General features: G+C 40.9%; 2 protein-coding genes across 4 annotated transcripts in view; one reads left to right on the forward strand and one right to left on the reverse strand.

Annotated features, from left to right (window-relative positions):
- Positions 1-26939, reverse strand: lin7a (lin-7 homolog A (C. elegans)). Of its 3 annotated transcripts, none has more exons than XM_083529064.1 (6): positions 26798-26939; positions 18257-18375; positions 10592-10663; positions 7748-7957; positions 4773-4990; positions 1-3539 (listed from the first exon to the last, which is right to left on the reverse strand). In XM_083529064.1, the coding sequence occupies exons 1-6, from the start codon at positions 26832-26834 to the stop codon at positions 3509-3511; spliced, it is 687 nt and encodes a 228-aa protein (XP_083385190.1). In that variant the 5' UTR covers positions 26835-26939; the 3' UTR covers positions 1-3508. The 3 variants fall into 3 exon arrangements, with proteins under 3 accessions (XP_083385190.1, XP_083385191.1, XP_083385192.1); XM_083529065.1 differs by having other exon boundaries at positions 4769-4990; XM_083529066.1 differs by lacking the exon at positions 26798-26939 and adding an exon at positions 22384-22404.
- Positions 26638-27437, forward strand: part of acss3 (acyl-CoA synthetase short chain family member 3) — a 32903-nt gene continuing 32103 nt past the window's right edge. The window contains exon 1 of the mRNA XM_083529003.1: positions 26638-27437. The gene's annotated coding sequence lies outside the window, so the exon portion shown is untranslated.

The following is a 27437-nucleotide window of genomic DNA, read 5'->3' on the forward strand; positions in this document are numbered from 1 at the left end:
TTCACACACACTTGGGATTTATTTATTCATACAAATATAATATAATATATTATATAATAGACGTATATAACAGTTGCATATCACCTGGTGTTTTTTTGTCTTTCTGTACAAGTTCTTGAAAACACATGAGGTCGATAAGAAAAGTGTTGAAAACATACAAAACCGAAAGAAGAGCTGGCGTGAGGAACATCTGGCACATCAGGCTAGCTCCACAGCATTTCTCTGGTTCCTCACTGCAGCACATCTGGCACAGCTTCACAAACCGAGCCCGATACACAAAAAGAACCGCTCTGATTAATTAAATTGAGACTGTCCTGCAGGACTCACTTTACTGAGTCGAATCAATCTGTTTAGAGATTTGATTCATCTGAAAGTTAAAACGAATCCCAAACAAGTGAATTGTTTACGTGTTGAAGTGAATTTCTTTGCTTCATTTGAATCACTTTAGAGGAACGATTCAGTTCATAAGTTAATTAGTCAGAAATAACATGGCTAGCATAATTAGCTAGCCAGAAGTTGCATATCTAGCATAATTGATTAGCTAGATCGAACATGGCTAGCATAATTAATTAGGCAGAAGTATTATGGCTAGCATAAATAACTAGCTGGAAATCATATGGCTAGCATAATTAACATGCCAGGAGTAGCATATGTACCATAGCTAGCTAGCTGATTTTTTCACTGAACTGTTCCTATAAAGCAGCGATCCCAAACGACGGGAATCCACAAACCTGGAGGGGTGACGTGCAATAACTAACCACAATAACGTGCGTATTATATCACTATTATAATCAAATTATTAATTTAATTACTACATAGAAAATGAAAATGTAGAATCTGGAGGAGCTTCTTTTACTGATGCAGAGAAAAACCAAAGCCCCAAAACCAAATAATCCACGACCAGGTCCCAGTCCGCGGCACGGTGGTTGGGGCTCCTGCTTTAAAGATTCGTTTAGAGTGGATTGTTTGGTGAACTGTGTTAATATCAGATGATTGTCAGAAGAGATTTTCGGCCTTATGTTCAGACGAGACGATCAAACTAAACAAAATTACAATTAAAAACTATCAAATTTACAATTAATAAAATAGCGTAATGTTTCATAAACACCACTTTATATAATGTATTTATTTATTTATTTATTTATTTATTTGTTTATTCATCTGTGTACGAGATTCATGCCCATATCACCATTTTCATCAAATTAGCATGTTAGCCTCGATGTTCCAGTTGTACTCTGTGTAAATCAGCTTCCACATGGAGCCAAAATGCTACTAAACAACTCACAATGCTAACAGGTAAGCTAGCAGTCAGACTCACACACCACACACACCCACAACAAACTTTCTGTTCTGCATGCTAACATTTGCTATTAGCAACAAAAGCAGTTTTTGTCATGAATTTTTCAAGCTTCATTTCAGTCACATTATCAGTGAAAGTCTATGACCGCTAACACGGCTAACATCAAATATTAACTCCCACTATTACAGGAAAATATGATGTTAGCTTGTTTCCTGTTGGGTCCAGTACCAGGAGAATGTTTGGACCTTCTCCTTTAGAGAGTTTTTCTTTATTAATTTTATTTTCAACATTGAACATTAATACTGAAGAATCCAAACTACGAAAGAACACGTATAGAATTCTGTAGTAAACAAAACCACGTTAAAGAACCCAGAATATGTTTTATATCTTCCAAAGTAGCTTCATTTGGCTTTGATGAAGCTTTGCACACTCTTGACGTTCTCTCAGTCTGCCTCATGAGGTCGTCACCTGGAATAATTTTCCAACAATCTTGAGGAGTTCCCAGAGATGTTGAGTGATTGTTGGCTGCTTTTCCTTCTTACCTGGATATAGTGGATTTATTATGGAGGCCAGTTCATCTGATGCAGCACTTCATCACTCTCCTTTATGAACCAAACAGCTCTTTCAGAACCTAGAGGTGTGTTTGAGGTTGTTGTCCTGTTGAAAAACTAATGATGGTCCCACTAAGTGTAAACCAGTTGAGATGGCTGCAGAATGCTGTGGTCGCCATGATGCTTAAGTGTGTCCTGAATTTCGACTAAATCGCCAAAGGTGTCACCAGCAAAGCACCTTCACACATCACACCTCCTCATCCATGCTTCCCAGTGGAAACCACACATTCAGGAATCGTCCATCCACAATTTGTACGTCTAAAAGACACAACGGTTAGAACCAAACATCTCAAATTTGGACTCAGACAGTTTTCCACCGATCTAAAATCAGTTCCTTGTGTTTCTTATGTAAATTGCCAGGTTTTGATTCTGAATTAACTTCGAATAAACATATCCTCTGCAGCAGAGGTAGCTTTTGGTCTTCTTTTCATGGGTCATCCCCCATCACTAAGAGGGATATTTCCTCAGCACAACACAACTGATGCTCTAGAGCACATTAAGAAGGTAAGAAATATCACAAATTAACTCTTGATAAAACATACCAGTGACCTGAAACCCATTCAAGGTGACGACTGTGTCAATCTGCTAAATGAAGCTACTTTGGACAATGTAAAATATAAACCATATTCTTCTTTAACGTCTTTTTTGTTTACTGCACAATTCTATATGTGTTCTTTTATAGTTTGGAATCTTTAGTATTAATGTTCAATGTTAAAAAGAATAAAAATAAAGAAAATACACTAAAGAAGAAACTGTGTCCAAACTGACTGCTACTGGTCATTAGCATATTTGCTAATATAAAAATGTGAATGGGATCATGTCAATTAATTCCAACTTGACTAAAAACAAACCTGGGATTCATTCTTACACTGCTAGCAAAATTGTTAGCAAAAATAGCATTTATGTACCAACTAATTGACACAAAAAGTTAAAAAGTGCTAACGTGGCTAATGACAGATGTTAGCTGGCAGTGATTGTTGAAATCATGTTGTTAGCTAGCAGCAATGTTAGCTGCTATCCTTAACGTCCTTTCAGGGTTGTTCTGCATTTGCTAGTTAGCATTTTAGCTCCCGATTGTAACATTATTAGCACAGAATCCTGACTATGATGTGTTTGAAAGCGTTTTATTGCTAATTCGCGACTTTTTCATATAAAATATTTCTTGCTACAATACGGTATAAAATATCTCACTTCTATTGGGTAAAAGACGACGAAATCCGACACAACGTTCTTTCTCACAGACACGAGCACCAGAAGAATCCGATCATACGGTAGCATAGCGAGCGGCGGCTAAACAGGAAACGTTCATGTGTTTGATAACACGAAGAAAAAGCTCTAATGCGACTACAAGCGAGACAGATTTCTCTGGAAGGGGTCACGACTTTTAAAAAAGAGGAGAGGAGGGAAGGCGAGGCTTCGTCACCGCTGTGGCTCGTGCTCAGGCTCGGCCATGTGATCGTACCGCGGCGAGCGCCAGCGTGGATGTGGGGTTCAGGAGATCGTAGCGCCGTAGGTAGTACACTGAAACCGGGGGCGTGGTCTTTATGCTGGAAAAGGGGAGTGGCCTTGTCTGTCGATTCTGGAGTTCGATTAAAGCTCACATTAATTTTTTCTTCTTCTGGAGAAACCTGCGAAGGAGCAATAAGACAAATAGTAAGAAAACTGGGTGTTTGCTAATGCTAATGTAAAAACTCAGGCTACCATTGAATCCTAGATCTCCTCACACATTTATTTAGCATTAACTAAACATGCTAATAATAAATGTGCTTTAGTGGTGTGTGTGGAAGCTTGAGGCTAGTGTGCAATTGGTCAGACTATGCTAACATTTCTGGATAATTTCCAGCATGAAATATCAATAATAATAATAATAATAATAATAATAATAATAATAATAATAATAATAATAATAATAAACTAGTTCAATTTAACTGATTAGATATTAATATAAAACAAACAAATAGACAAATAAATAAATAATAATAAAAAAATTTAAAAAAACCCTGGTGGACAATGAACAAACACAATCTCTGTCCTTACTCAGTAGTGTGGCAGTTCCTGCTGGACATTAACAAACATTTACTATTGAACTGTAGCGCCCCCTGCTGAACAATGACTACAATCACAATAACGTATCTGTGGCGAACCCCTGCTGCATGAGGGAAAAACATAATACGAGATTTTACTGTGTAAAAGGCGCCTCCTGCTGGACGATAATAAATACACAATGAGATTTATCACTTGGGAGTTTTGGCGCCCCTTCGTGGACGACGAGTACAACTGTTCTTACTAAGTAACTGTCGCACCACCTAATAGACAATTAAAAAAAACTAGGATTGAAAAAAACAAAAACAAAACAGAAACTGGAGTGCCCTTGCTGGCAATAAATTCAAAATATGCCTTCTTACTCAGGAGTTGTTGTCCACCACCTGCTGGACAACAAATAACCACAACTGTATCACCAACTGGTGGAGAATAAACACACACAATACTAATTCTTACTTAATTTCTGTAGCACCCCCTGCTTGATAACACAATACCCATTCATATTCAGTAGCTATAGTTATGGCACCCCTGCTGGACCAAAAGTATATTTACATGTAGCGCCCCCTGGTGCACCATAAACACAAAATACCCATTTATACGCAATAACTGGAATTCCCTTGCTGGACAATAAACACACATTATACCGAGTAGTATTAGATAGCTAGAATTGTAGCGACCTCTGCTAAACAACAAATAAACTAAAATGGAGCGCCCCCTGCTGGACAATAAACACACATTACCCATTCTTACTCTGTAGCTGTAGCGCCCCCTGCAGTCCGTGCATTGGGGGCCTTAAAGCAATGAAAAGCCTCACCTACGCTGTGTGGTTCTGCTGAGGGTTGAGGTTGTGTTGTTGTTGTTGCTGTTGTTGAATAAGGAGCTGCTGCTGCTGGCGGCGTCGAGCCGAGCGGAGCTTTTCAAAGCGAGCCTCCATCTCCTCCAGGACTTTGGGTGTGTAGCGCACCACCAGCTTCACGCTTCCCTCAGCCGCCTTCAGCAGCTCCACTGCCTTCTCATGGTGCTCGCCTTCCACACTCTGAGAACAGGGATAAGAGAGTGGTTTTATTTCTAACAAGTGGTTCATTTCTCACTGTAATAAAGAACACAGTATTTTAAATCCTATGATGCTCACTGAGCTGAAACAAGCATTAATTAGCTCTTTGGTGCACCTCTGATGAGAATCTCCATCTCCAACATAATGACAGATCTGTTTCTCATTATAATCAAATGTAAAATCGAATGAATCCTGCATGGAGCCCCTGCTGGATGTCTCACAGTGTGGGAGAAAAGTGAATTACAGCCTAAGTTTCTCATGCTCTGGAAGTTTGGAGGAGAAACTGACAGACACCAGCTTGAAAAAAACCTTCTGAAATGTCTATGGTTCCTTTTTAGTGGTGAAGAAGATGGGATTTAAAACAGGAGAAGCTTTGAGAAGTTCAATCTGGTTTCTGATTCCGTTCACAATAAAAGATTCAGGAATTTCATCTGTTAAAAAAAATGTCAAAGAAATTTAGATTTTTATTCTAACGCTTCTAGCACCTCTTACATCTTACTGCATTCACAAACTTCATTCTCCAGTAAAATGATAGTTAAGCCACATCCTCCTCTCTCCCACCTCCAGTACACTGTCCAGGGGAATCCCCAGGACCACTCACTAACTCTATATTCTATACTTTACTATTTACAAGAAAGTACTTTACAGTGGAACCTCGGAGCTCGCGAGGGTTAGGGACCAAGACCGGTCGCGAGTCCCGAATTTTCACGACCTTTTGATACGCCCCTTCCAACCCAGTAAAAACCCAAAGAACACTATACGGAATCGATTTAAATGAGTAAATAACACTATTTCACTCCATAACACTTAATTATTGGAACATTTTAATGAGATAAACCTTGATTAGAAAAGTTAAAACTAGCGTTTTGAGCAGCTCGCGGTTGCTCACGAGCCGATCTGAATGAGAGTCGCCGGTCGGAATGAAAGTCGCGAGCATGCGAGGCCGCGAACTCCGAGGTTCCACTGTATTTATATGCACACGGACACCTTCAGTATAATCCCCGTGCACAGCAATACATTCCCAGTGTTCTTCTGGAACATGTCCTGAAGTGTTCTTTTCGAAAGCGTCAAGCACCTTCTGTGATTCAAACTGTATCTCCACAACGGCTTCAGAAAGATGCAGGAGCCGAATCTGGAGAGTAGTGTGGGTGTGGAAGTGAGATCATGTGGATCGTTCTCCGACGATCATCATGCACGAGTTGGCGAAGGGTTTCGACATTTTCGTGGGGTGAGCCCGTCGACAGTCTTATTGATCTTTCATGGTCTTCCAGTGATGTTCTTCTGCTCTTAAGGTATGTGTGCCACTCAAAACACCTCAAACGACTCTTTGTAGCATCGCTGTATGTCACACGTACGTCACATCAAACGTCTCTGTGCCAGATTTGCCCAGTTTCACAAAGAATTTGACGTTTACACACACACACACACACACACACACACTATTCCATTATATACTATATAAATAAACGTTTATTTATACCTGGCCATAAAAAGCGTTATGTCCTATTTGACCATTCATTCATTCCACATTTAGTTCCCATTTGCTGTTATTATAACCTCCATTCTTCTGGCAAGATGTTCCACTAGATTTAGAGGAGATTTGTGGAGATTCATGTAGGTGAGAAGGTTTCTGGGGTGCAGTCAGCGTTCACGTTCATGTTCAATAGGTTTGGAGCTCTATAGCAGGACATCCTTCACTCCAACAAAGGGAAAGCAGCTCTAGATGGAGATGGCTTTGTGTGCAGGAGCAGTGTCCTGCTGGAACATGTTTAGGTCTCCAATTTCAAGTGAACTCCAAAGACGTTCTGTTCAACTATCTGCCTGCAGATTTGTGTAACAGTTAGTCTGATCCTGCTTCTATAATCTTTAGTATTATCTCTATAAAGTATAGTTATATCTTACAACCAGTTTATATAATACTATCTCTAAACTACATGTATATTTTACTTGTATAGTCTCATATCAAATTGTACTACTGGTTGTCATGGCTACACTGGTGAAGTCGATGTTTTTACTAGTGGGTGTGGCCTTTTTTTAGATTCCATTGCTAACACAACTGTAATGCTATACAACAAATATCATTCAGGATCACTGAGTGACAGACTTTAAACTACAGATCTCAGAATCTGGGGCGGATCTAGAAAATTATTTATGGGGTTACAACACTGAAGCAAGCATCCTTACATTGTTCTTGTGGATTCAAGAAATTATCTACATATTTGGTGTGTACACACTGAGGCGCACTTTTGTATACCAGTCTATTAAAAAATGTGTGATTGACTTCACCTGAACCTGATATCTGGATTGAAAAAACATCAAATAAAGGGATGGTTAAGGATATTTGACTTCTGCTCCTTGAGTTCAACACAAACCTGTAGCGAGTTTATTTCTATGCCAAGTTTAATTTACTGTGCAATACAAACAATACAGAATCTATATATACTGTACTAAAGTACTGCTTTAGTGAAGTCAAAGTTAAAGCGAACTGATCACATTTATATTTATACAGTGGGATTTCAGTGCTGGGCTGAAGCAGATGGGGTGCCACCCGTGCCACCCCGGTAAATCCGCCCCTGCTCAGAGAACAAAATGATCAAAAGCTGTTGAAGCAGATGGGGTGCCACCCGTGCCACCCCGGTAAATCCGCCCCTGCTCAGAGAACAAAATGATCAAAAGCTGTGATAAACAAGTCCTAGTACATTGACAATACACAAGATAGGCGTGTCCATTAAAACTCACCACTCCGTTAACAGACAGCAGCTGATCGCCCCTTTTTAAGCCCCCATGTCTCTCGGCCACGCCCCCCGGGATGATGCGGGAGATGTAGATTGGGGAGTTTTGCTCTTTCCCGCCCATCACGTTGAAGCCCAGCCCCTCATCGGTTTTTGGTAATTCCACCACTCGCGGGTGGGAGTGGCCTTCGCTCGCGGCAAAAGCTGCCACTGTTGCCTTGCGATGAAACATCAAAGGGAAAATTCATCATTTATAACTTATAAAATGCATCGCAGGTGTCCTACCGTGTGTTCTGATTGGCTGGGATTCCAATATGGCTTCCAATTCACTATACTAGTTTCCTACATAAGGTCTAATGAATTTAACACACTACCAAGTACCCTATATCTGTAGTGTAGATCAATATTTGATATTCAGCCTTCATTCTTCTTGCACACAAACTTCTGTAAAAGTTTTGGCACCCTGTAGTGGGTTTGTTGTTGTTGTTTTTTTTTGTTTTTTTTTTGGGAATCCATTGTGTGAAAACTCACTCATCTCCTTATGTCCAAATAATAAAAATTATTTTGTTTCAGGAGTTTTTGGTGCTTGGACCCATAATTATTAGCAAAGGCTAGCTAGTGTTATTAAACATTAAAATGGCCGAGGTCTGAGGATCACACCATATGTTTTTTACACATTTCTGATTCTCCAGTGAAGCACCAATGTTTAGGGATACAAATGGAAACTGTGAAAGGTGCTGCTCGTTCAGGGCTTTCTCATAGTAAAGATATCGATGCACAGAAAAATTAAGAATTTCAAAGCTTTCCATCAATCAATTCCCATAAGAAGATAACCTGAAAAGAGGGCAGGGTTCTGATCTACTTTCTGAGACACAAAGAAAACACCCCCTGCTGTTCCTCAGAGGTGAAATAAAGAGCTCGGTTCTGACAGAGCATGTTCAGTATGCAGAACACACACTCGACTCGACCTTCATAACTTTACGCTGGCTGTGAGAGAAAGGTGTCATGAAGCAGCATATGGTGAACAACTTCTCAGATGCCAGACATCCTCCCAGAGCTGCACACTCGTTATAGACTTTCTCCCAGAACTAGTTTTTAGCCACTAAACTGTACAGCTAATACTAGGAATGAAAGAATCTGCAGATGTAAAATATTATTTGCCTGGTGTTTAGCAATGTCTCCTGATTTTTGACATTAGCATGAAGCATAATTTACTTTGATTAACCAATCATAAGAACAGTTTAAATAACAAACTAGCTTGCTAACACACAGCCAAATTAACAAGCTCAGCTTGGCTGAACATGCTAGGCCACTGGACTGTGTAATTAAACCAGTATGAACGCTAAGCAGAAAAGCAATTCAAAGAAAAACAAAGGCTCTATATGTCAAAACTGATGTTAGATTTGATTACCCAATCACAAACAAAACTTTTACACTCATTAAACCTCTTAGGATAAAATACTGTTTTAGATTACACTCTATAGTACTTAGCTAAATGCTCTCTGTCTTGGCTAGTTTCATAGGCCATGCCTCCTTCACTGAGACTGACAGAAGACACATAGATGTTACACCTCCCTAACAAAGGCCACGCCTCCATTACAGAGACCATGTCTCCTTAACAGAGGATGCAGGGTATAAAAACAATTCTGCGGCAAAAACTAAGCTTCCTCATGAGAATTCAGATCGCCTCCAATGTAAATGAATTACCACCTTATCATAAGAGAGACACAGCACACGTCTAAACTGACAGCAAATGAACACAGCCGTCCCTGCTGCACACACTGCATACAAACCAGGACCTGGTGTGCTTCCTGACTCAGGACTGATCATTCACATTTCACTAAATGCAAACAAAGATAGAGGAAGATCTCATTGTGTGGCTCGTTATAAACTCTAGAGCTGAGAATGTCCTTGAAGATGATTAGAGACTTCTGTTCTCCCTCGTTTCTGGCTGGTTAATGGGCTATTACACATCGTAGTGCTCTAATTGAGTTCAGTCGATACAAAACCCTAAAGACAGCCTGTTCTTCTCAGAGACAAAAGTGTTGAATCCATGACCTGACAGTCATGACACTGCACTCTCGCTCCTCCATCCTCATTCCTCCATCCAAATTCACCATCCTCTGGAAATGTATATCTGTAAACCATGTTATTGTTTTTGCAAAGATTTCAAGAAACTTTGGTAAAGTGGCAATAAAGCTACTGATCCAAGCGTAACAATATATGAGCTAAATGCTAGCTAACACACATCTAGAAAATGTGAGTCGAGATGAGACCACTGGGCAAAGTGTGACTTAAATAGTACGGTAAAAGGGGCGGGATTATTAAAATAAAACAATAAAAACATTTAACATCACACAACAAAATTCACCATTACATACCAACAATCACCATGAAACACCGACATTCACCATAACACACCAACATTCACCATCACATTCACCATAAAAGACCAACATTCACCATAACACACCGACATTCACCATAACACACCGACATTCACCATCAAACACCGACATTCACCATCACACACACACCGACATTCACCATCACACACACACCGACATTCACCATCACACCAACATTCAGCATCACACCAACATTCACCATCACACACACCAACATTAACCCTAACCCTAACCCACACACACACCGACATTCACCATCACACACACACCGACATTCACCATCACACACACACCGACATTCACCATCACACACACACACCGACATTCACCATCACACACACACACCGACATTCACCATCACACCAACATTCAGCATCACACCAACATTCACCATCACACACACCAACATTCACAATTCATATTTAAAATCTAGCTATTGTTACCTTTGCTGTGGCTCGAGCCTGATACTCTGGACAGCCATTTACTGTTATTGTCTCGTGCATGTACTGATAGACCTGATAAAGGAAAAAAACAAAAAAAGAGACAGAAAACAGCTGGATTATTCTTCATTGCAGAACACAAAAACACCAAAATAAATACTAAAGTACCTTCTTTGCTTTAAAAGTACCTTCACCTGTACCTGCATTCAGGTTGGTGTGTGTGATGGTGAATGTTATTGTGCATGATGGTGAATGTTGGTGTGTGTGATGGTGGTGAATGTTGATGTGTGTGATGGTGAATGTTGGTCTTTCATGGTGAATGTGATGGTGAATGTTGGTGTGCGTGATGGTGAATGTTGGTGTGCGTGATGCTGAATGTTGGTGTGCGTGATGCTGAATGTTGGTGTGCGTGATGCTGAATGTTGGTGTGCGTGATGGTGAATGTTGGTGTGCGTGATGGTGAATGTTGGTGAGCGTGATGGTGAATGTTGGTGAGCGTGATGGTGAATGTTGGTGAGCGTGATGGTGAGTGTGATGGTGAATGTTGGTGAGTGTGATGGTGAATGTTGGTGAGTGTGATGGTGAGTGTGATGGTGAATGTTGGTGAGTGTGATGGTGAGTGTGATGGTGAATGTCGGTGTGTGATGGTGAATGTCGGTGTGTGTAATGGTGAATGTCGGTGTGTGTAATGGTGAATGTCGGTGTGTGTGTGATGCTGAATGTCGGTGAGTGTGATGGTGAATGTCGGTGAGTGTGATGGTGAATGTTGGTGAGTGTGATGGTGAATGTTGGTGTGTGATGGTAAATGTTGGTGTGTGATGGTAAATGTTGATGTGTGATGGTGAATGTTGGTGTGTGTGATGGTGAATGTTGGTGTGTGTGATGGTGAATGTTGGTGTGTGTGATGGTGAACGTTGGTGTGTGTGATGGTGAACGTTGGTGTGTGTGATGGTGAACGTTGGTGTGTGTGATGGTGAATGTTGGTGTGTGATGGTAAATGTTGATGTGTGATGGTGAATGTTGGTGTGCGTGATGGTGAATGTTGGTGTGTGGGATGGTGAATGTTGGTGTGTGGGATGGTGAATGTTGGTTTGTGGGATGGTGAATGTTGGTGTGTGTGATGGTGAATGTTGGTGTGTGTGATGGTGAATGTTGGTGTGTGTGATGGTGAATGTTGGTGTGTGATGGTAAATGTTGGTGTGTGATGGTAAATGTTGGTGTGTGTGATGGTGAATGTTGGTGTGTGTGATGGTGAATGTTGGTGTGTGATGGTGAATGTCGGTGTGTGTGATGCTGAATGTTGGTGTGTGATGGTGAATGTCGGTGTGTGTGATGGTGAATGTCGGTGTGTGTGATGGTGAATGTTGGTGTGTGTGATGGTGAATGTTGGTGAGTGTGATGGTGAATGTTGGTGAGTGTGATGGTGAATGTTGGTGTGTGTGATGGTGAATGTTGGTGTGTGTGATGGTGAATGTTGGTGTGTGTGATGGTGAATGTTGGTGTGTAATGGTAAATGTTGATGTGTGATGGTGAATGTTGGTGTGTGGGATGGTGAATGTTGGTGTGTGTGATGGTGAATGTTTGTGTGTGTGATGGTGAATGTTGGTGTGTGTGATGGTGAATGTTGGTGTGTGTGATGGTGAATGTTGATGTGTGATGGTGAATGTTGGTGTGTGTGATGGTGAATGTTGGTGTGTGTGATGGTGAATGTTGGTGTGTGTGATGGTGAATGTTGGTGTGTGTGATGGTGAATGTTGGTGTGTAATGGTAAATGTTGATGTGTGATGGTGAATGTTGGTGTGTGGGATGGTGAATGTTGGTGTGTGTGATGGTGAATGTTGGTGTGTGTGATGGTGAATGTTGGTGTGTGTGATGGTGAATGTTGGTGTGTGTGATGGTGAATGTTGGTGTGTGGGATGGTGAATGTTGGTGTGTGGGATGGTGAATGTTGGTGTGTGGGATGGTGAATGTTGGTGTGTGGGATGGTGAATGTTGGTGTGTGGGATGGTGATGGTTTTTATTGGTGTTTTCTGAATAATGTTAAAAAAGGTAAGATTGTACTAACTGATATAGTTTATATTAATGTTGATGTGGCTGAATCTGGAGAACTACTTAGAACTTGTTAAAAAAACTACCTATGGAAAAATAAAATTCTTCTTATTGCCCACTCGTAATCAGCACTCGGAGTTGTGACAGCAGTTTTGGAGATGTTTGGCTATCCGAAGACTCTCTAGAGTTTTTCTCATTAGCTGGAATCTGTGAGGACATTGGCAGCAGCAGCACTTTTCCTGCTTTGATCTCCAGCCAGAATCTCTCACTGAGCTTCTGCCACTCCAGCTGCTAGCATAATTGAAAGAACCGAAGCATCTGTTTGAAGCACTTCTCACTCAGCCGTATTTTTTATACAATAAAAACGCTACACCTCCTGCGTTTTTATTTCTACTACAAAAGCAGGAACCGAAGCACCTTTCATTAACACTTTATTGTGCGCTAGTAATGAAGCTTTTAGCCTCTATATAGCGTTTACTCTCAGGTAGCAAACTCTTTCCATTTATATGCATTTAGAAAAACGTTCTTTTCACGTGCTGTCATTTTTCTAATGTTTTGGCTCTGAAAATGTTTTCTGCAGATAATTTATTTACCACAATCATCAAAATAGTTTATTTAAAATAGTTCTAGCATCGTTGTAACAGCCTTGTAGCTGAATGGATCGCCACAAAATCTTGTGAAACATCTTTCCAGAAGAGTGGAGCTCATTATAACAGAAAATTGGGAAGAAATGTGGAATGTGATGTTCACAAAGAAGCACAAACCAATTTTATGGTCAGGTTTCAGCTCATTGTGACCATGTAAAATACGTGTAGGTATTGGGGAGTATGATTCTTCTAGATTTAGGAGCAAGGGAGGGAGAGAGGAAATGCAGAAATGTGGAAGAAAATGAGACAAATCATAAAATTAAACGCATGTCAGGAATTACACTTTAGCTCACAGCCTCGCTGGAAAAAAAACTAATTCTCTGATTATATTTAATAAACCAATAGACTAATAAAACCACCACCATCTTTTATTTGCTAAATCTCAGCTACTATTACAGGAATTTCTAATATCAACCTGAGGGTAAGTGTGTGTGTGTGTGTGTGTGTGTGTGTGTGTGTGTGTGTGTGTGTGTGTGTGTGTGTGTGTATATACACAGTAGCACACAGTAAGCAGCAGCTGAACCTCAGGATTTATAACCTGCTGCTGCAGAAGACAATAAAGACTTTCATTCAGTAAAACACTGAGAAATATACGAGTCGGGATCCGTGATGAAATATCCCGTGAACAAGTTGAAAAGACGAGCCGAGGAGCACAAGGCTGCTTCACATCCAGATCCACAGATCCTATGGCCGACACGTGCCATAGGAATCTCTAAAAATCTGAATTAATCATTTAAAAGCTGTGTTGTTTTGTTGTTGGAAGGAAGGAGAGAAAAATGATGTCTTTAAATAAGCACCAGCCAATCACAGACCAGGAAAGACTGAAACACTGAGGAACTGTTTACGTTCCCTTTACACATCTTTTCAGTTGCATCTCAGTGTGTACATGAAGGAGAAGTCAGACTAGGGTTCCTGTTACCACCTTCATGCTCAATGTCATGGAGGGGATCCACATGGGGGGGATCCACATCTGCCCCGTGCAGACTCACCACTAGTGTCCCACAAGGCTCGGTACTTGGTCCCCTCCTTTTCTCCCTCTATACCCACTCCATTAGTTAATTCATATCCTCACATGGGTTTTCTTATCACTGCTATGCAGATGACACTCAACTAAGCTTTTCTTTCCTTCCATCAGATACCACAGCTTCCGCTCGGATATCAGCATGCTTGACAGACATATCTTAATGGATGAGTGCTCACCAACTAAAACTCAACCCCAGCAAAACAGAACTGCTGGTCATCCCAGGTGATTCATCTCCAGGTCAAGATCTCCTAATAACTTTTCATGACTCTCTGCTCTCCCCTTCAGCCACTGCTCGTAACCTTGGGGAAACTATGGACAATGAACTGTCTTTCTTCCCACATGTCGCTAATGTGACTCGTTCTTGTCGATTTCTTCTCTACAACATCCAAAGGATTCGACCATTTCTGTCAACACAGGCTGCCCAGGTTCTTGTTCAGTCTCTTGTCATTTCAAGACTTGACTACTGCAGCTCTCTGCTGGCAGGTCTTCCCCTGAACGCTATTCTTCCACTGCAAATGATCCAAAACGCAGCTGCACGACTTGTGTTCAATCTGCCCAAGTTCTCCCACACAACCCCACTGCTGCTCCTTCACTGGCTTCCAGTAGCTGCACGTATCCGATTCAAAACACTGATGATGCCTACAAGGCCAAAAATGGACCATCACCATCTTACCTCAGAGACCTCATCACATCTCGCACTGCACCACGCTGTCTGAGATCCTCCAGCACTGCTCGACTGGTACCACCTTCTCTCAGAATGAGAGGTAAGTACACTTCAAGGATCTTCTCTGTTCTGGCACCGAGGTGGTGGAATGAACTTCCCCTAGATGTCCGTACAGCAGAGTCCCTGACTATCTTCAAGCGACGACTGAAGATCTTCATCTTCCTGAAATACCTAAATGAGCACTTTCCAAGTTTGTAGAATTCGAGTTATATTTATATTAAGTGTGTAATTTAGTGTACAGTGTAGATTTATTCATTACTAGAGACTCAAAGCACTTTTGTACGTCGCTCTGGATAAGAGCTTCTGCTAAATGCCGCAAATATAAATTTAAATGTATGTCACACGACTGCACATACAAACTGTTTTAACATCTGTACAATGCACAATGCAATGTGCACCTGTACACTGACTAGCAGGTCGTACATTCCCCTCAGGCCTTTAGTAATGTTCTACCTGCATCAGTCCTCCTCTGCCATGTTGGTAGAAACCGTCAGTGTTTCTACAGAAGTCAGAATGAATCTCATCAATAAAGCAAAAAACCCAATAAACACAATTCAACATGTCTCCTTTCACTGGAGTCACAACTGCACCTCCACATACCTCATCTCCAGCAGCAGCACCGAGATTCACCTCCTCACATCACCCCGGGGTTTCCTGCCTTTATTCTGTGCTTTTTTGTGCATTACAGTTTTTCTGAATGTTTAGTTTGCCAACTGATTTGTGAGCTGAACCTGGGGCCTGAAAATGCTGACGTTACTGGATGCCTGCTAGAGGCCCCGGTGTCGCCGACTCGCAATCCGATTGGTTACAGCAACAGCTTCGAGCAGCATGTGGTTTATGCTGCAGGAGTCACACTGCTGATTCTGAAGACTCAATGCAGATTTCTTAAACCCTGACAACACGTGATGTGATGCTGAAATCTGATTGGATGAAACTCTAATTTAAACAGATACTACTTGCAGCAACGCACCTGAGAGAAACGCTCTGAAATAACAGACTATTGGGAAATATTTTTGTTACACATTCACGGACAAAAATTCTAAACACTAAGACAGTGACTCTGAACTTGCTGACCCTGATGGCCTTCCACTATGTACATTTATACCTGTACACTTACACCTGTACATTGAACTAAACCCAAACTCTATCCCTGTATCTCTCTCTCTCTCTCTCTCTCTCTCTCTCTCTCTCTCTCTCTCTCTCTCTCTCTCTCTCTCTCTCTTCATCCCCCCCCCCCTTTCCTTTTGTTTTAGCTGGTTTTCATTAACCTAGATTTATTGTACTGTTTTGGGAATAAGCATGGATTACTCTCTCTCTCTCTCTCTCTCTCTCTCTCTCTCTCTCTCTCTCTCTCTCTCTCTCCCTCCCTCCCTCCTCCCTCTCTCCCTCCCTCCCTCCCTCCCCAAATCTCCATGTCATAATGTTTTACTGTGTGTCTGTGTAAAAAATGTCCTTGAGAAGCACCAATGAGTCTGACAGAGAGAGAGATATGAATTTGGGCAGAATCCCTTTCTCCCACTGGAACATTGTGCAGCTGTCATACATAAAGCATGACACACACACACACACACACACACACACACACACACACACACACACACACACACACACACACACACAGTTCATTACTGCACCCTTCAGCACCAACTCCAGTTCTGGTTTCTGCAGTGGACCGGTGATGAAACAATCGGGAGTTAAAGACAAACTCGAGCTTCCTGTTGAACTCATGACATCACTAATACTGATCCTCAAACACAAGTCATTATATACCCGAAGCTGTGATTCAATATCTCACACACACACACGCACACACACAATGAGTAAATGTGTGACAAAAAAAACCAAATCTCCTGCAGACACACACACACACACACACACACACACACACACACACACACACGGTAGGTACAATAGTAATGGCATGTAATCATGGCAGAGGAACTGTTTCATCTCTCACATCAACACAGCTGTGGAGAGTAATCACACAAACACACACACACACACACACACACACACACACACACACACACACACACACACACAGTGCACAGATGGAGAACCGGTTGTATCATAAACACAGCAATTATCCTCATCTCCTTCCTCTGTGTGTGTGTGTGTGTGTGTGTGTGTGTGTGTGTGTGTATATACTGTAATTTTTTCATTTCATCTCAGCTATTCAACTATAAACTCAGTTTCAAAACATCCTTTGAACACACAAAGCACAATTGGAAACAAATGCACATAAAGCATGCTTTATAACACAAAGAAACACAAAAAAAAGGACCTAGAACACAAACACCAAAACATGATCTAGAACATTCTAGAGCACAAAAGCACACACATAACGTGATACACAACACCAAAACCACACAAAACATCATCTAGAACACGCATTTGTGATCAAGAAGACTGGACCGTACCTACGTAAATGGGATCTAGAAAAAAAGGAGCGGAAATTTAAAACCTCAAAACCTCACAAGACAATCACAGACATAAGAAATCGAACACCACAAAAGGTCTGATCTAAAACACACAAATACATACAAAACATGTGATCTACAACTCTAGAATTTACATCAAACATAACAACACTCAAAACAACAAAGAAGTTTGATCTAGAACATTATATGTGTGTACAAAACTGCTGTAGAACACACAGGACATGCTCTAGAGCACACACACACACACACACACACACACACACACACACACACACACACACACACACAAACACACAGAGCATGATCTCGAACACCAAAGCACATAGAAAATGTGATCTAGATCACAATCACACACAAAGCAAACACAAACGGTCTAAAATATTAAAACAACAAAGAATATTGTAGAACACAACTGGTCTAGAGCATCCAAATACACAGAAATATGCAAGTACGTAGATACGCTAGAACATTCCTCCACATATAATGTTCCATCCAAACACATCATGTTGTAGTATTTCCACACACACGGAAAATGATCTTATCTGTTCAGGCTCAAGAAGAAAATCCAACAACAACCCAATGCACAAACGCATTCTAGAGCAAATGTGAGGTGAGGATCTCGACCACAAAACCCTGAAGCACATTAAATACTGAAGGAACTGTTTCTAGAACATTCAAACACAAAATATTAAGATTTACACAAATGCATACTGAAATGATCCTGTGATTACTTGATGGTTTTGAATGAGGTTGTGGTTCAGGTGGAGGGTGAAGGTGACTGACCTCCCTGATGGCCGTACAGAACTCACTCTGCAGAACCTTCTTCAGTGACTGTAACTTGTGACCAGGAACATCACCTGATTCCTGCAGCTTCTCCAACAGCTCGATCGCCCTCGACACGTCTGAGAGAGAGAGAGAGAGAGAGAGAGAGAGAGAGAGAGAGAGAGAGAGCGAGAGAGATGGAGAGAGGGAGGAAGAGGGAGAAATTAAAGCTCATATAAAGTAATAATAAACGCGTTTGTTGGATAATGGGATAAACGAGTGTGTGAGAAACGAATGTGGGAATAAACAAGTGTGCGGGAATAAACGAATGTGAGAGAATAAACGAGTGGGAATAGAGTGTGTGAGAATAAACAAGTGTGTGGGAATAAACAGGTGTGCGGGACTAAACGAGTGTGAGGGAATAAGTGTGTGTGTGGGGGGATAAATAAGTGTGTGGGGTAAACGAGTCTCATTACATGATTGCAGAACAGGAGGATGTTAAAGTTTGTCTTTACTCATATTTCAAGCAACTTACTGATAGTGGGATCAAAACATTAGATAGATAGATAGATAGATAGATAGATAGATAGATAGATAGATAGATAGATAGATAGATAGATAGATAGATAGATAGATAGATAGATAGATAGATAGATAGATAGATAGATAGATAGATAGATAGATAGATAGATAGATAGATAGATAGATAGATAGATAGATAGATAGACAGACAGACAGACAGACAGACAGACAGACAGACAGACAGACCTGAAGAGGTGGAGAGATTGGACAGAGATGGACAGGTTGAGAGACAGAAATGTAAAGATTGAGAGACAGACTGAAGGGTGCAGAGATTAAGAGACAGAGAAGAATAGATTTAGAGACATTAATTAAGAGACTAAATGAACGATAGAGGGACGGAGAAACAGTCACTGAGAGACAGAGATTGAGAGACTGAGAGATTGAAAGACTCCCAGGCTTTAGGAGATTGAGAAACAGATTTTGAGACAGAGACAAAAATTAGGAGTATGAAATATTGTGAGACAAAGATTGAGAGACTGATTGAGAGATTAGACTATTGATTGAGGGATTGAGAGATTAAAAGATTGAGAGAAATTTGGTTAAAGTAAATCTCAATAGTGTTACATGACTAAGTTTGTTGTGCATTAAAACAGAAGGAAAGTTCACATGTCTCTAAAAAACTATAACACACCCGCGGCTTTCACACTTTTGACACAAAACCTAAGTAGAGATAAAAACGTGTTTAAATTCTAACCAAAATGAAAGTATTTCGAAAGGATGAATTGTCTGTGCTCATGAACAACCTAACAAAGTGGTCCAACTGTACCGTTTACCCGCTCACCAGACACACCAACGATCTCGGCTACTTTCTACCAAGCTTTATTTTACTAAATATTTCATCTCTACATGTGTGATGGGACTCTGGAAACGACTTCCAGAACATTTAGACCATCTCTTTTGAACAGCTACTATTACTAGTGTTATTATTATGATCATTAGTGATATATTATTATTAGCGTTATTATTCAGCGACAGGTCTGACTCCGCCCCCTTTCCCTCCAGACTTTCATACACCAGGTTTCAGTGGTGAAGTAAGACGACAACGTTCCACTCCTACTCTCCATTACATTATATAAAAAAATCTTCTGTTTTTTAAAAGGTGGTTTAAATCAATAGTTGCCATAGAAACGGGAGACGGGAGACGGGAGACAGGCGAGTGTTCAGAGAGCATCATGAACTTCAAATGCTGATGTCACACACAGTGTTATGTTCTGGCATTGTGTTTAAAAAAAAAAAAACGAAAAGAAAGTAAAGAAAGAAAAGTGTGTGAAATGTGGGTCAGAATGACATCATATACAAAACCAATATATATATATATATATATATATATATATATATATATATATATATAGAGAGAGAGAGAGAGAGAGAGAGAGAGAGAGATTGCCCCTCTATTAAAACAGACAGCTGCACCATCAATCAAAGACACGTCTCCACTGTATCACTTCACTGAACAGATATAGATAGATAGATAGATAGATAGATAGATAGATAGATAGATAGATAGATAGATAGATAGATAGATAGACAGACAGACAGACAGACAGACAGACAGACAGACAGACAGACAGACAGACGTTTGATGTACGGTGACGCTGTGACGAGTCGTTCAAGGTGTTTTTAGCGGAAGAACATCACAGGAAGACGACCAGGAGATCAGGAAGACCTTCAACAAGCTAAACCCTCGAACATGTCGAAACCCTTCGGCAACTCGTGCATGATGATCGGCGGAGAACAATCCACATGATCTCACTTCCACACCCAGACTACTCTCAAGAGCTGCAGTTTTGGAAATGCTCTGACCAAATCGTCTAGACATCACAATTTAATAAACTCGCTCAAATCCTTACGCTTGCATATTTTTCCTGCTTCTAACATCAACTTTGAGGACAAAATGTTCACCTGCTGCCTAATAAATAAATCCACCCACTAACAGGTGGCGTTATGTAATCCTGATTGGTGTGTAAGACATTCAGCCCATATCTCAAAAACTCTGAAGCAAAGAACAAAGAGTTTTTTCTGCTTAAATAAGACGTTTATCCTTTTTTATAATCCAAAGAAAAAAGCTTCAAACCTCACCATTAAGCCAATCTGTGTGAATTAGCTCCTTTAGATAATCACCTGTCAGAAGGTGTTCAATAAGCAGATCACAGACTCATTGGCGGGAAGAAGAATTATCTGTCTGTATGCAATCGCGAAAAATAAATATCAGTCCAGAGTCGCTAGCTACGATGAAGTGCTTGGACCCTGATTATCTTCTGCTGTAGCTGCATTTACACAGTGCTGTACCTGATATCTTTATTCATATTGTGTTAAGTCTTTGCTGTAGATTTCGCCAAGGAATAATTAGGTGTCAATAGCAAGTTAAACACAGTAATGAGACGAGTGTCACAAGGAATAACCTCTTCAGAAGATTAGCAAGGTGTAATAAAAAGACTGTATCTGGGTTTCTCCACATCATAAACTATGGACTTGGAGGTGCTAAGCCAATCTGAGACCAAAGTGTAGACTGTGGGTTGAACTACAACCTGAGCTCAAAATTCAATTACCTGAAACCACACTGAGCTCTGAAGAATCACCAAAAGAAGTGAACACACCAGAATGTTTACACAGGGTTTACAGTAACTGTGATTCTACAGACAGGAAAAACAGCATCTACAGTGGAAACACACTTAAAGTGATTGTGTGTGTGTGTGTGTGTGTGTGTGTGTGTGTGTGTGTGTGTGTGTGTGTTTTGACCAATTGCATACACTGATATTGACCATCAAACTCAAAGATTTACCATCACACACCATAATATTCACCATCAGACACCAACAGTTACCAACATTCACAATCATACACACCAATATTTACCATTACACACCAACATTCACAATCACACACAACAACATTTACTATTACACACCAACATTCACCATCTCACACCAACATTCACCATCAAACACACCAAAAAGCACCATCACACACATCAACATTCACCATCAAACACACCAACAATCACCATTACACACCAACATTCACCATCACACACACACACACACACCAACATTCACCATTAAACACACCAAAATTCACCATCACACACACCAACATTTACAATCACACACACCAACAATCACCATTACACACCAACATTCACCATCACACACACACCAAAATTCACCATCACCATTACACACCAACATTCACAATTACACACACACACACACACCAACATTCACCATTAAACACACCTAAATTCACCATCACACCCACCATCAGACACACACCAACATTCACCATTACACCCACCAACATTCACCATCAGACACACACCAACATTCACCATCAGACACACACCAACATTCACCATCACACATACCAACATTCACCATCACACACACCAACATTCACCATCACACACACCAACATTCACCATCACACACACCAACATTCACCATCACACACACCAACATTCACCATCACACACCACAAATGGTAAAGCTGCAGGTCTGTAGCTGAAAATGAGATTAGAAAGTCCAATGTCCGTGTCTATAGTTGAAAGGTTGCACTTTGAAGTTCACCTTTACACTACACATCTCTGCCCATCTGCCATTTTCCTTTCTTAATGAATCAGGAGACCTGGACACATTTCTGCCGACTGCAGGTTTGCCAAGTCTCCCTGAGTTTGTAAAGAAACAAAGCCAAGTCCACCTGGGGGGGTTGCGTTCACATCCATGCTGACCTCACTTTATCAAACCCTGAGTCAATGCTAATTGGTCAGGTCTGAACATCAGGCAGCACACATCGTTATTCAGTGGAAAGATGCCAGTGAGGAACTGTGAGTGCTGCGTGAGAGAGCTTGCAATTCAGGGTGATTTAACACTCGCAGCCAAACACCTACAAACACCTTCGCTGGAACACAAAATTCACCATTAACAATGTTCTACAGCAAACACTAACATTCACCATCTAACATTTTAATAATCTCTCAACCACATCACTGTCCATGAAACACAAATATCCATCATTAAACACCAACATTCTGTGAATAAAAAAATACATTTACTGCCTCCTACAAACACCTGAACACCTTCAAACATTTTCATCAAACACTGTTTAGAAAAAGACCAACATTTATCATTAAAATCAAATCACTGTTAAACAGTCACCATTAGAAACTACTTTTTATTAAAATGTGAGTAAATGAAAAATTCTATTTTTTCTAAATATTTCATGAAGATCTGTATAACCTTACATTATTCTATAGGATTCTAAATCAAATACTAATGGGTAAACACCAGTATTTTTCTCATTTGAATAAAAGATTTGCCAGAAAGAGTTTCTAAATAAACACTGCCAAACACTGTCCATTAAACACAATTTAATCCAAACACTGTCCATTAAACATCATTAAATCCAAACACTGTCCATTTCTTTGGGTGTTGATTGAGTGTTGTCAGTTTTGTTTGTTTGTGTTTATTGCATGTTGTGTGTATTGGGGGTTTGTTGGTGTTTATTGGGTGTTGTAGTGTGTATTGGGTGTTTATTGAGTGTTGTAGTGTTTATTGAGTGTTGTAGTGTTTATTGAGTGTTGTAGTGTTTATTGAGTGTTGTAGTGTGTATTGAGTGTTGTAGTGTGTATTGGGTGTTTGGTGAGTGTTGTAGTGTTTATTGAGTGTTGTAGTGTGTAATGGGTGTTTGGTGAGTGTTGTAGCGTTTATTGAGGGTTTGTTGGTGTTTATTGAGGGTTTGTTGGTGTTTATTGAGTGTTGCAGTATGTGGGGTGTTTGGTGAGTGTTGTGGTGTTTGTCGGTGCTTGTTGGTGTCTATTGGGTGTTGTGTGTTTATTGGGTGTTTGGTGAGTGTTGTAGTGTTTATCAGTGCTTGTTCGTGTTTATTGGGTGTTTGTTGGGTGTTGTGTTTATTAAGTGTAGTGTTTTAATTTGAAGATCGTTGCTGTTTATTCTTGGTGTTTATTTTCTCAATTCCTTTCAATTCAATTATTTTTTATGTGCAAAGCGTTTTTAACAATGAACACCGTCTCAAAGCCGTGATAGTGATAGTGAATAAAGACAGTGGCGTCTCTGAGCTCAGGTCGACCTTTTCATACTGTAATGAGGTTAAAATCCTCAAGATACCATCATTCATCAGTGTTGCAGCAAAAAGAAATCAATACCAAAGGTGTGATGTTAGTGAATAAATGTCGACTGCACTCGCTTTCGTCTTTACATTTTTACATCTGAAGGAAATAAATGGTGCGTTTAATGCAGCAGTCAAATCATTTATATCGTGAGACATTTTTATCGTTTTTCTTCTCTCTGTGAAATCAATCACTTCCTGCTATTTAATACATTTATCTCCGCTTATCTCCAATAATGTAACTTCAGTTATAAGCAGTACATGAACTGTGCCCTGATATCAAATGGAGCTCGAGGCTGCTGTTTCCCTACACAAGAGCTACGAGTCTGAAATGTTCACTAGTGATCACTTTTGATTTATTTGATCTTTTATTGAGTTGTTTTGATTATAAGGACAGGTTGAGGTCTACTGCTCAGAGCTCCATCTTGTAATAAAGTGGAAAAGAAAACGCAGCTGGTCACATTATGGAAAAAAAAATCACCTGCACTGGAGACTCCTTCCACATCTGCTGCATGAACACTTCTCCTTCCACAAAACTTCACCGAATCAACGATTACGCATCCCTCCGAATGAGCGGTTACTATGGAAACGGTAATGCTTTGATTGAAACCTGGGTTCTCTCAGAGCTGTAGTTCTAAAGAGTAAATCAAGTCCTTCTCCTGGCCAGCTCACATCTGTAATCACAATGTTCAATAGACCTGAGTGCTGTTTATCTGAATCATAGTGACAGTTCAATTTCAGTTCACTCAGAATAATACAAATATAAGCAGCAGTGTGAGGCGGAGCTCCTGATTTCCTGATTTCCACAGAAAAGAAGCTCTAAAGCGAGTGTGAGACGTACTCTATTATTAATTCAACCTCATGAATATTCCTGTATCGTCGTTAATGTTATGAATAAAACACCTGTTAAAGCACTAATGAACTAGGAGACCCAAACCTGCTCCAGCATGACACTGCCCCTGTGCACAAATCCACGCTCCATGCAGATCTGCTTTCCATGGGTGGAGTGGAAGATCTCCTGCCATAGAGCTCTAACAATAGTGAACACCTTTGTAATGTATGTGAACCTCCTCACCTTCTCACCTACATCACTACCTGACTTTACTAACACCCTGGGAGCTGAATGAGTCTCCACAAACTCTAGTGGAACATCTTCTTGAGTGAAGCTTATTGTAGCACTAAACATGACAGCTTCCTAAGTTGATAAACCCCTCGTCATGAAACGACCATCTGGATTCATTAAACGACATGACCTTCTCCCATCACTCCACTGCCCAGTCTTTACTCTCTCTCACAAACTGGAGTTGTGCTTTCACATTATCTTCACTAGCAGCAGCTTCATCCTGATATTAAAGTCATGTTGTGTGCATGGAAATGTTCATTCGTCTCCAACTTTCACAGATCAGCATTTTACAGGTTTTAATCAAAAGTATGAACTCAACTCCAGTCATTTCAGCTCCTTCAGCTCTCCAGTTCTCCTCAGGTTTATTGCTTGACAATCATTTGCTTTATATGAAGGAACATGTCTTCCAGGACTATAGGGAACATCTTCTGACATGTTGGTTGTGAAGCATCCATTAATACATACATTCTACTACTGCTTCATTAAACACAGACTGAAATCACTATCCATCTAAAACTCTTCTGGGAAAGAAAATAGTTAGGAAGCAAGTGTTTTTTTAAAATGTTAGAAGCTCTGGAAGAAGGTGGTGTTTAGATGTTTGCAGGCTGCTAGACATCAATTGGACCTTCTTTTCAGCACCTCAGTGCCAGAACCGAGAAAAGTCTAGCTGAAAAGTCACTTGCTGCCTAATAAATAAATCCACACACTAACAGGAGTCATGATGAAGATCCTGGGGAGGTTGAAACCAAGTCATGTGGCTGGAAGCTGAGAGATCCTTATCCCTGCAGTAAAGATCTAAACGCAATCTCAAACATCGACCTTTTATATAAATGTATATCATGAACATTGTTGATGTGCACCTGTTACTAATCCATATATCGACTTTATCTTCTCCCTGGTTCTCTAAAGGCAGGCTGGAGTCTCCTTCCTCCTGCTCCTACTTAACATTAATGATGATATTCTCCGTATTTCTCCTGCATCCATCACACACTCAATCACCGCCTTCACTGTTTAACCCCCTGTACAGATCACCTGTAGTTCACACCAACTGCGCGCGCGCACACGCACACACACGCGCGCGTGTAGTTGAAAAAACGAATTAAATCCACGGTACCGAAATGACCCCAGGTGTTAATGAGCGGTTATAACGCCGACGTCATTATATATATATATTCCGGTTTATGGTCTCTAAGTTATTCTTCAGCTCAATTAGAGGACACACGCAACACGCGCGCACACGCACGCATAGACACGCAACACGCGCGCACACACACGCATAGACACGCAACACGCGCGCACACACACGCACGCATAGACACGCAACACGGAAAACGGGAATATTTCGTATATGGAATAAAAAGGTCGCACTCGCGCTGGGAATAACGCCATCATTCAGGTTCAGACAGACACCACGAACCTCCATCACATTACATCTTCTCCTCATTTCATCTCATTTCAAATGGAGGTGTTTAAAAAAGAGACATCAGCCCCATGTCGTTTCATATCATCATCATCATCATCTCTCTCTCTCTCTCTCTCTCTCTCTCTCTCTCTCTCTCTCTTTTTTTATCATACACACATCTCAATGTGAGATTCCACAGGACCGGAGAAATTCATTCCCGAAACCCGAAAACAAACCGAACCGGACCGCACCGCACCGCTGCTCAGATTCTCCCCGGTGTTGGGTGTAAAAGCTCCGCGGAGAAAAGGCAGATTTTGCCCGCGTTACTCACCGCGTTCCAGGCTGAGAGGCTGCACTACTGTCGCCATGACGGAGCTCGAGCTCGAAATGAGCAGGAAAAGCTGGAGGAGGCTCTGATACCGAGAAAAGCGCCGAGTGGAGCTCCTGCTGGAGAGAGCAACTCACTACTGAAGATCCTTCTGGAGAGAGCAACTCACTAGTGAAGCTCCTGCTGGAGAGAGAAACTCAATGCTGGAGAGAGAAACTCAATGCTGAAGAGAGCAACTCACTACTGAAGCTCTTGCTGAAGAGAGCAACTCACTGCTGAAGCTCCTTCTGGAGAGAGCAACTCACTGCTACTAGAACTCCTGCTTCAGTGTGCAGTTCACTACTAGAAAGAGCAACTCACTAATGGAGCTCCTGCTGGAGAGTGCAACTCACTTCTAAAGTTCCTACTGGAAAATGAAGAGAACAATTTACTACTGGTGTTTATAATGCTTTAGAAAGCACCTACTGGATGTTTCAGAATTCTGAGCCTCTGGTAGAAATTGTACCCAATTGCATCTACAGGAGCGTCTACAGGAGAAAAACTTCTGCAGAAGCTTCTAATTTTGATACACCTGGATGGCTTGCTAAAGAAAGCAAATATCTGCCTAAGCTTAAACAATAAAACAATCCTGGATCCTAAAAGA

The sequence above is a fragment of the Silurus aristotelis genome (assembly GCF_946808225.1).
Source record: "Silurus aristotelis genome assembly, chromosome: 24".
NCBI lineage: Eukaryota > Metazoa > Chordata > Actinopteri > Siluriformes > Siluridae > Silurus > Silurus aristotelis.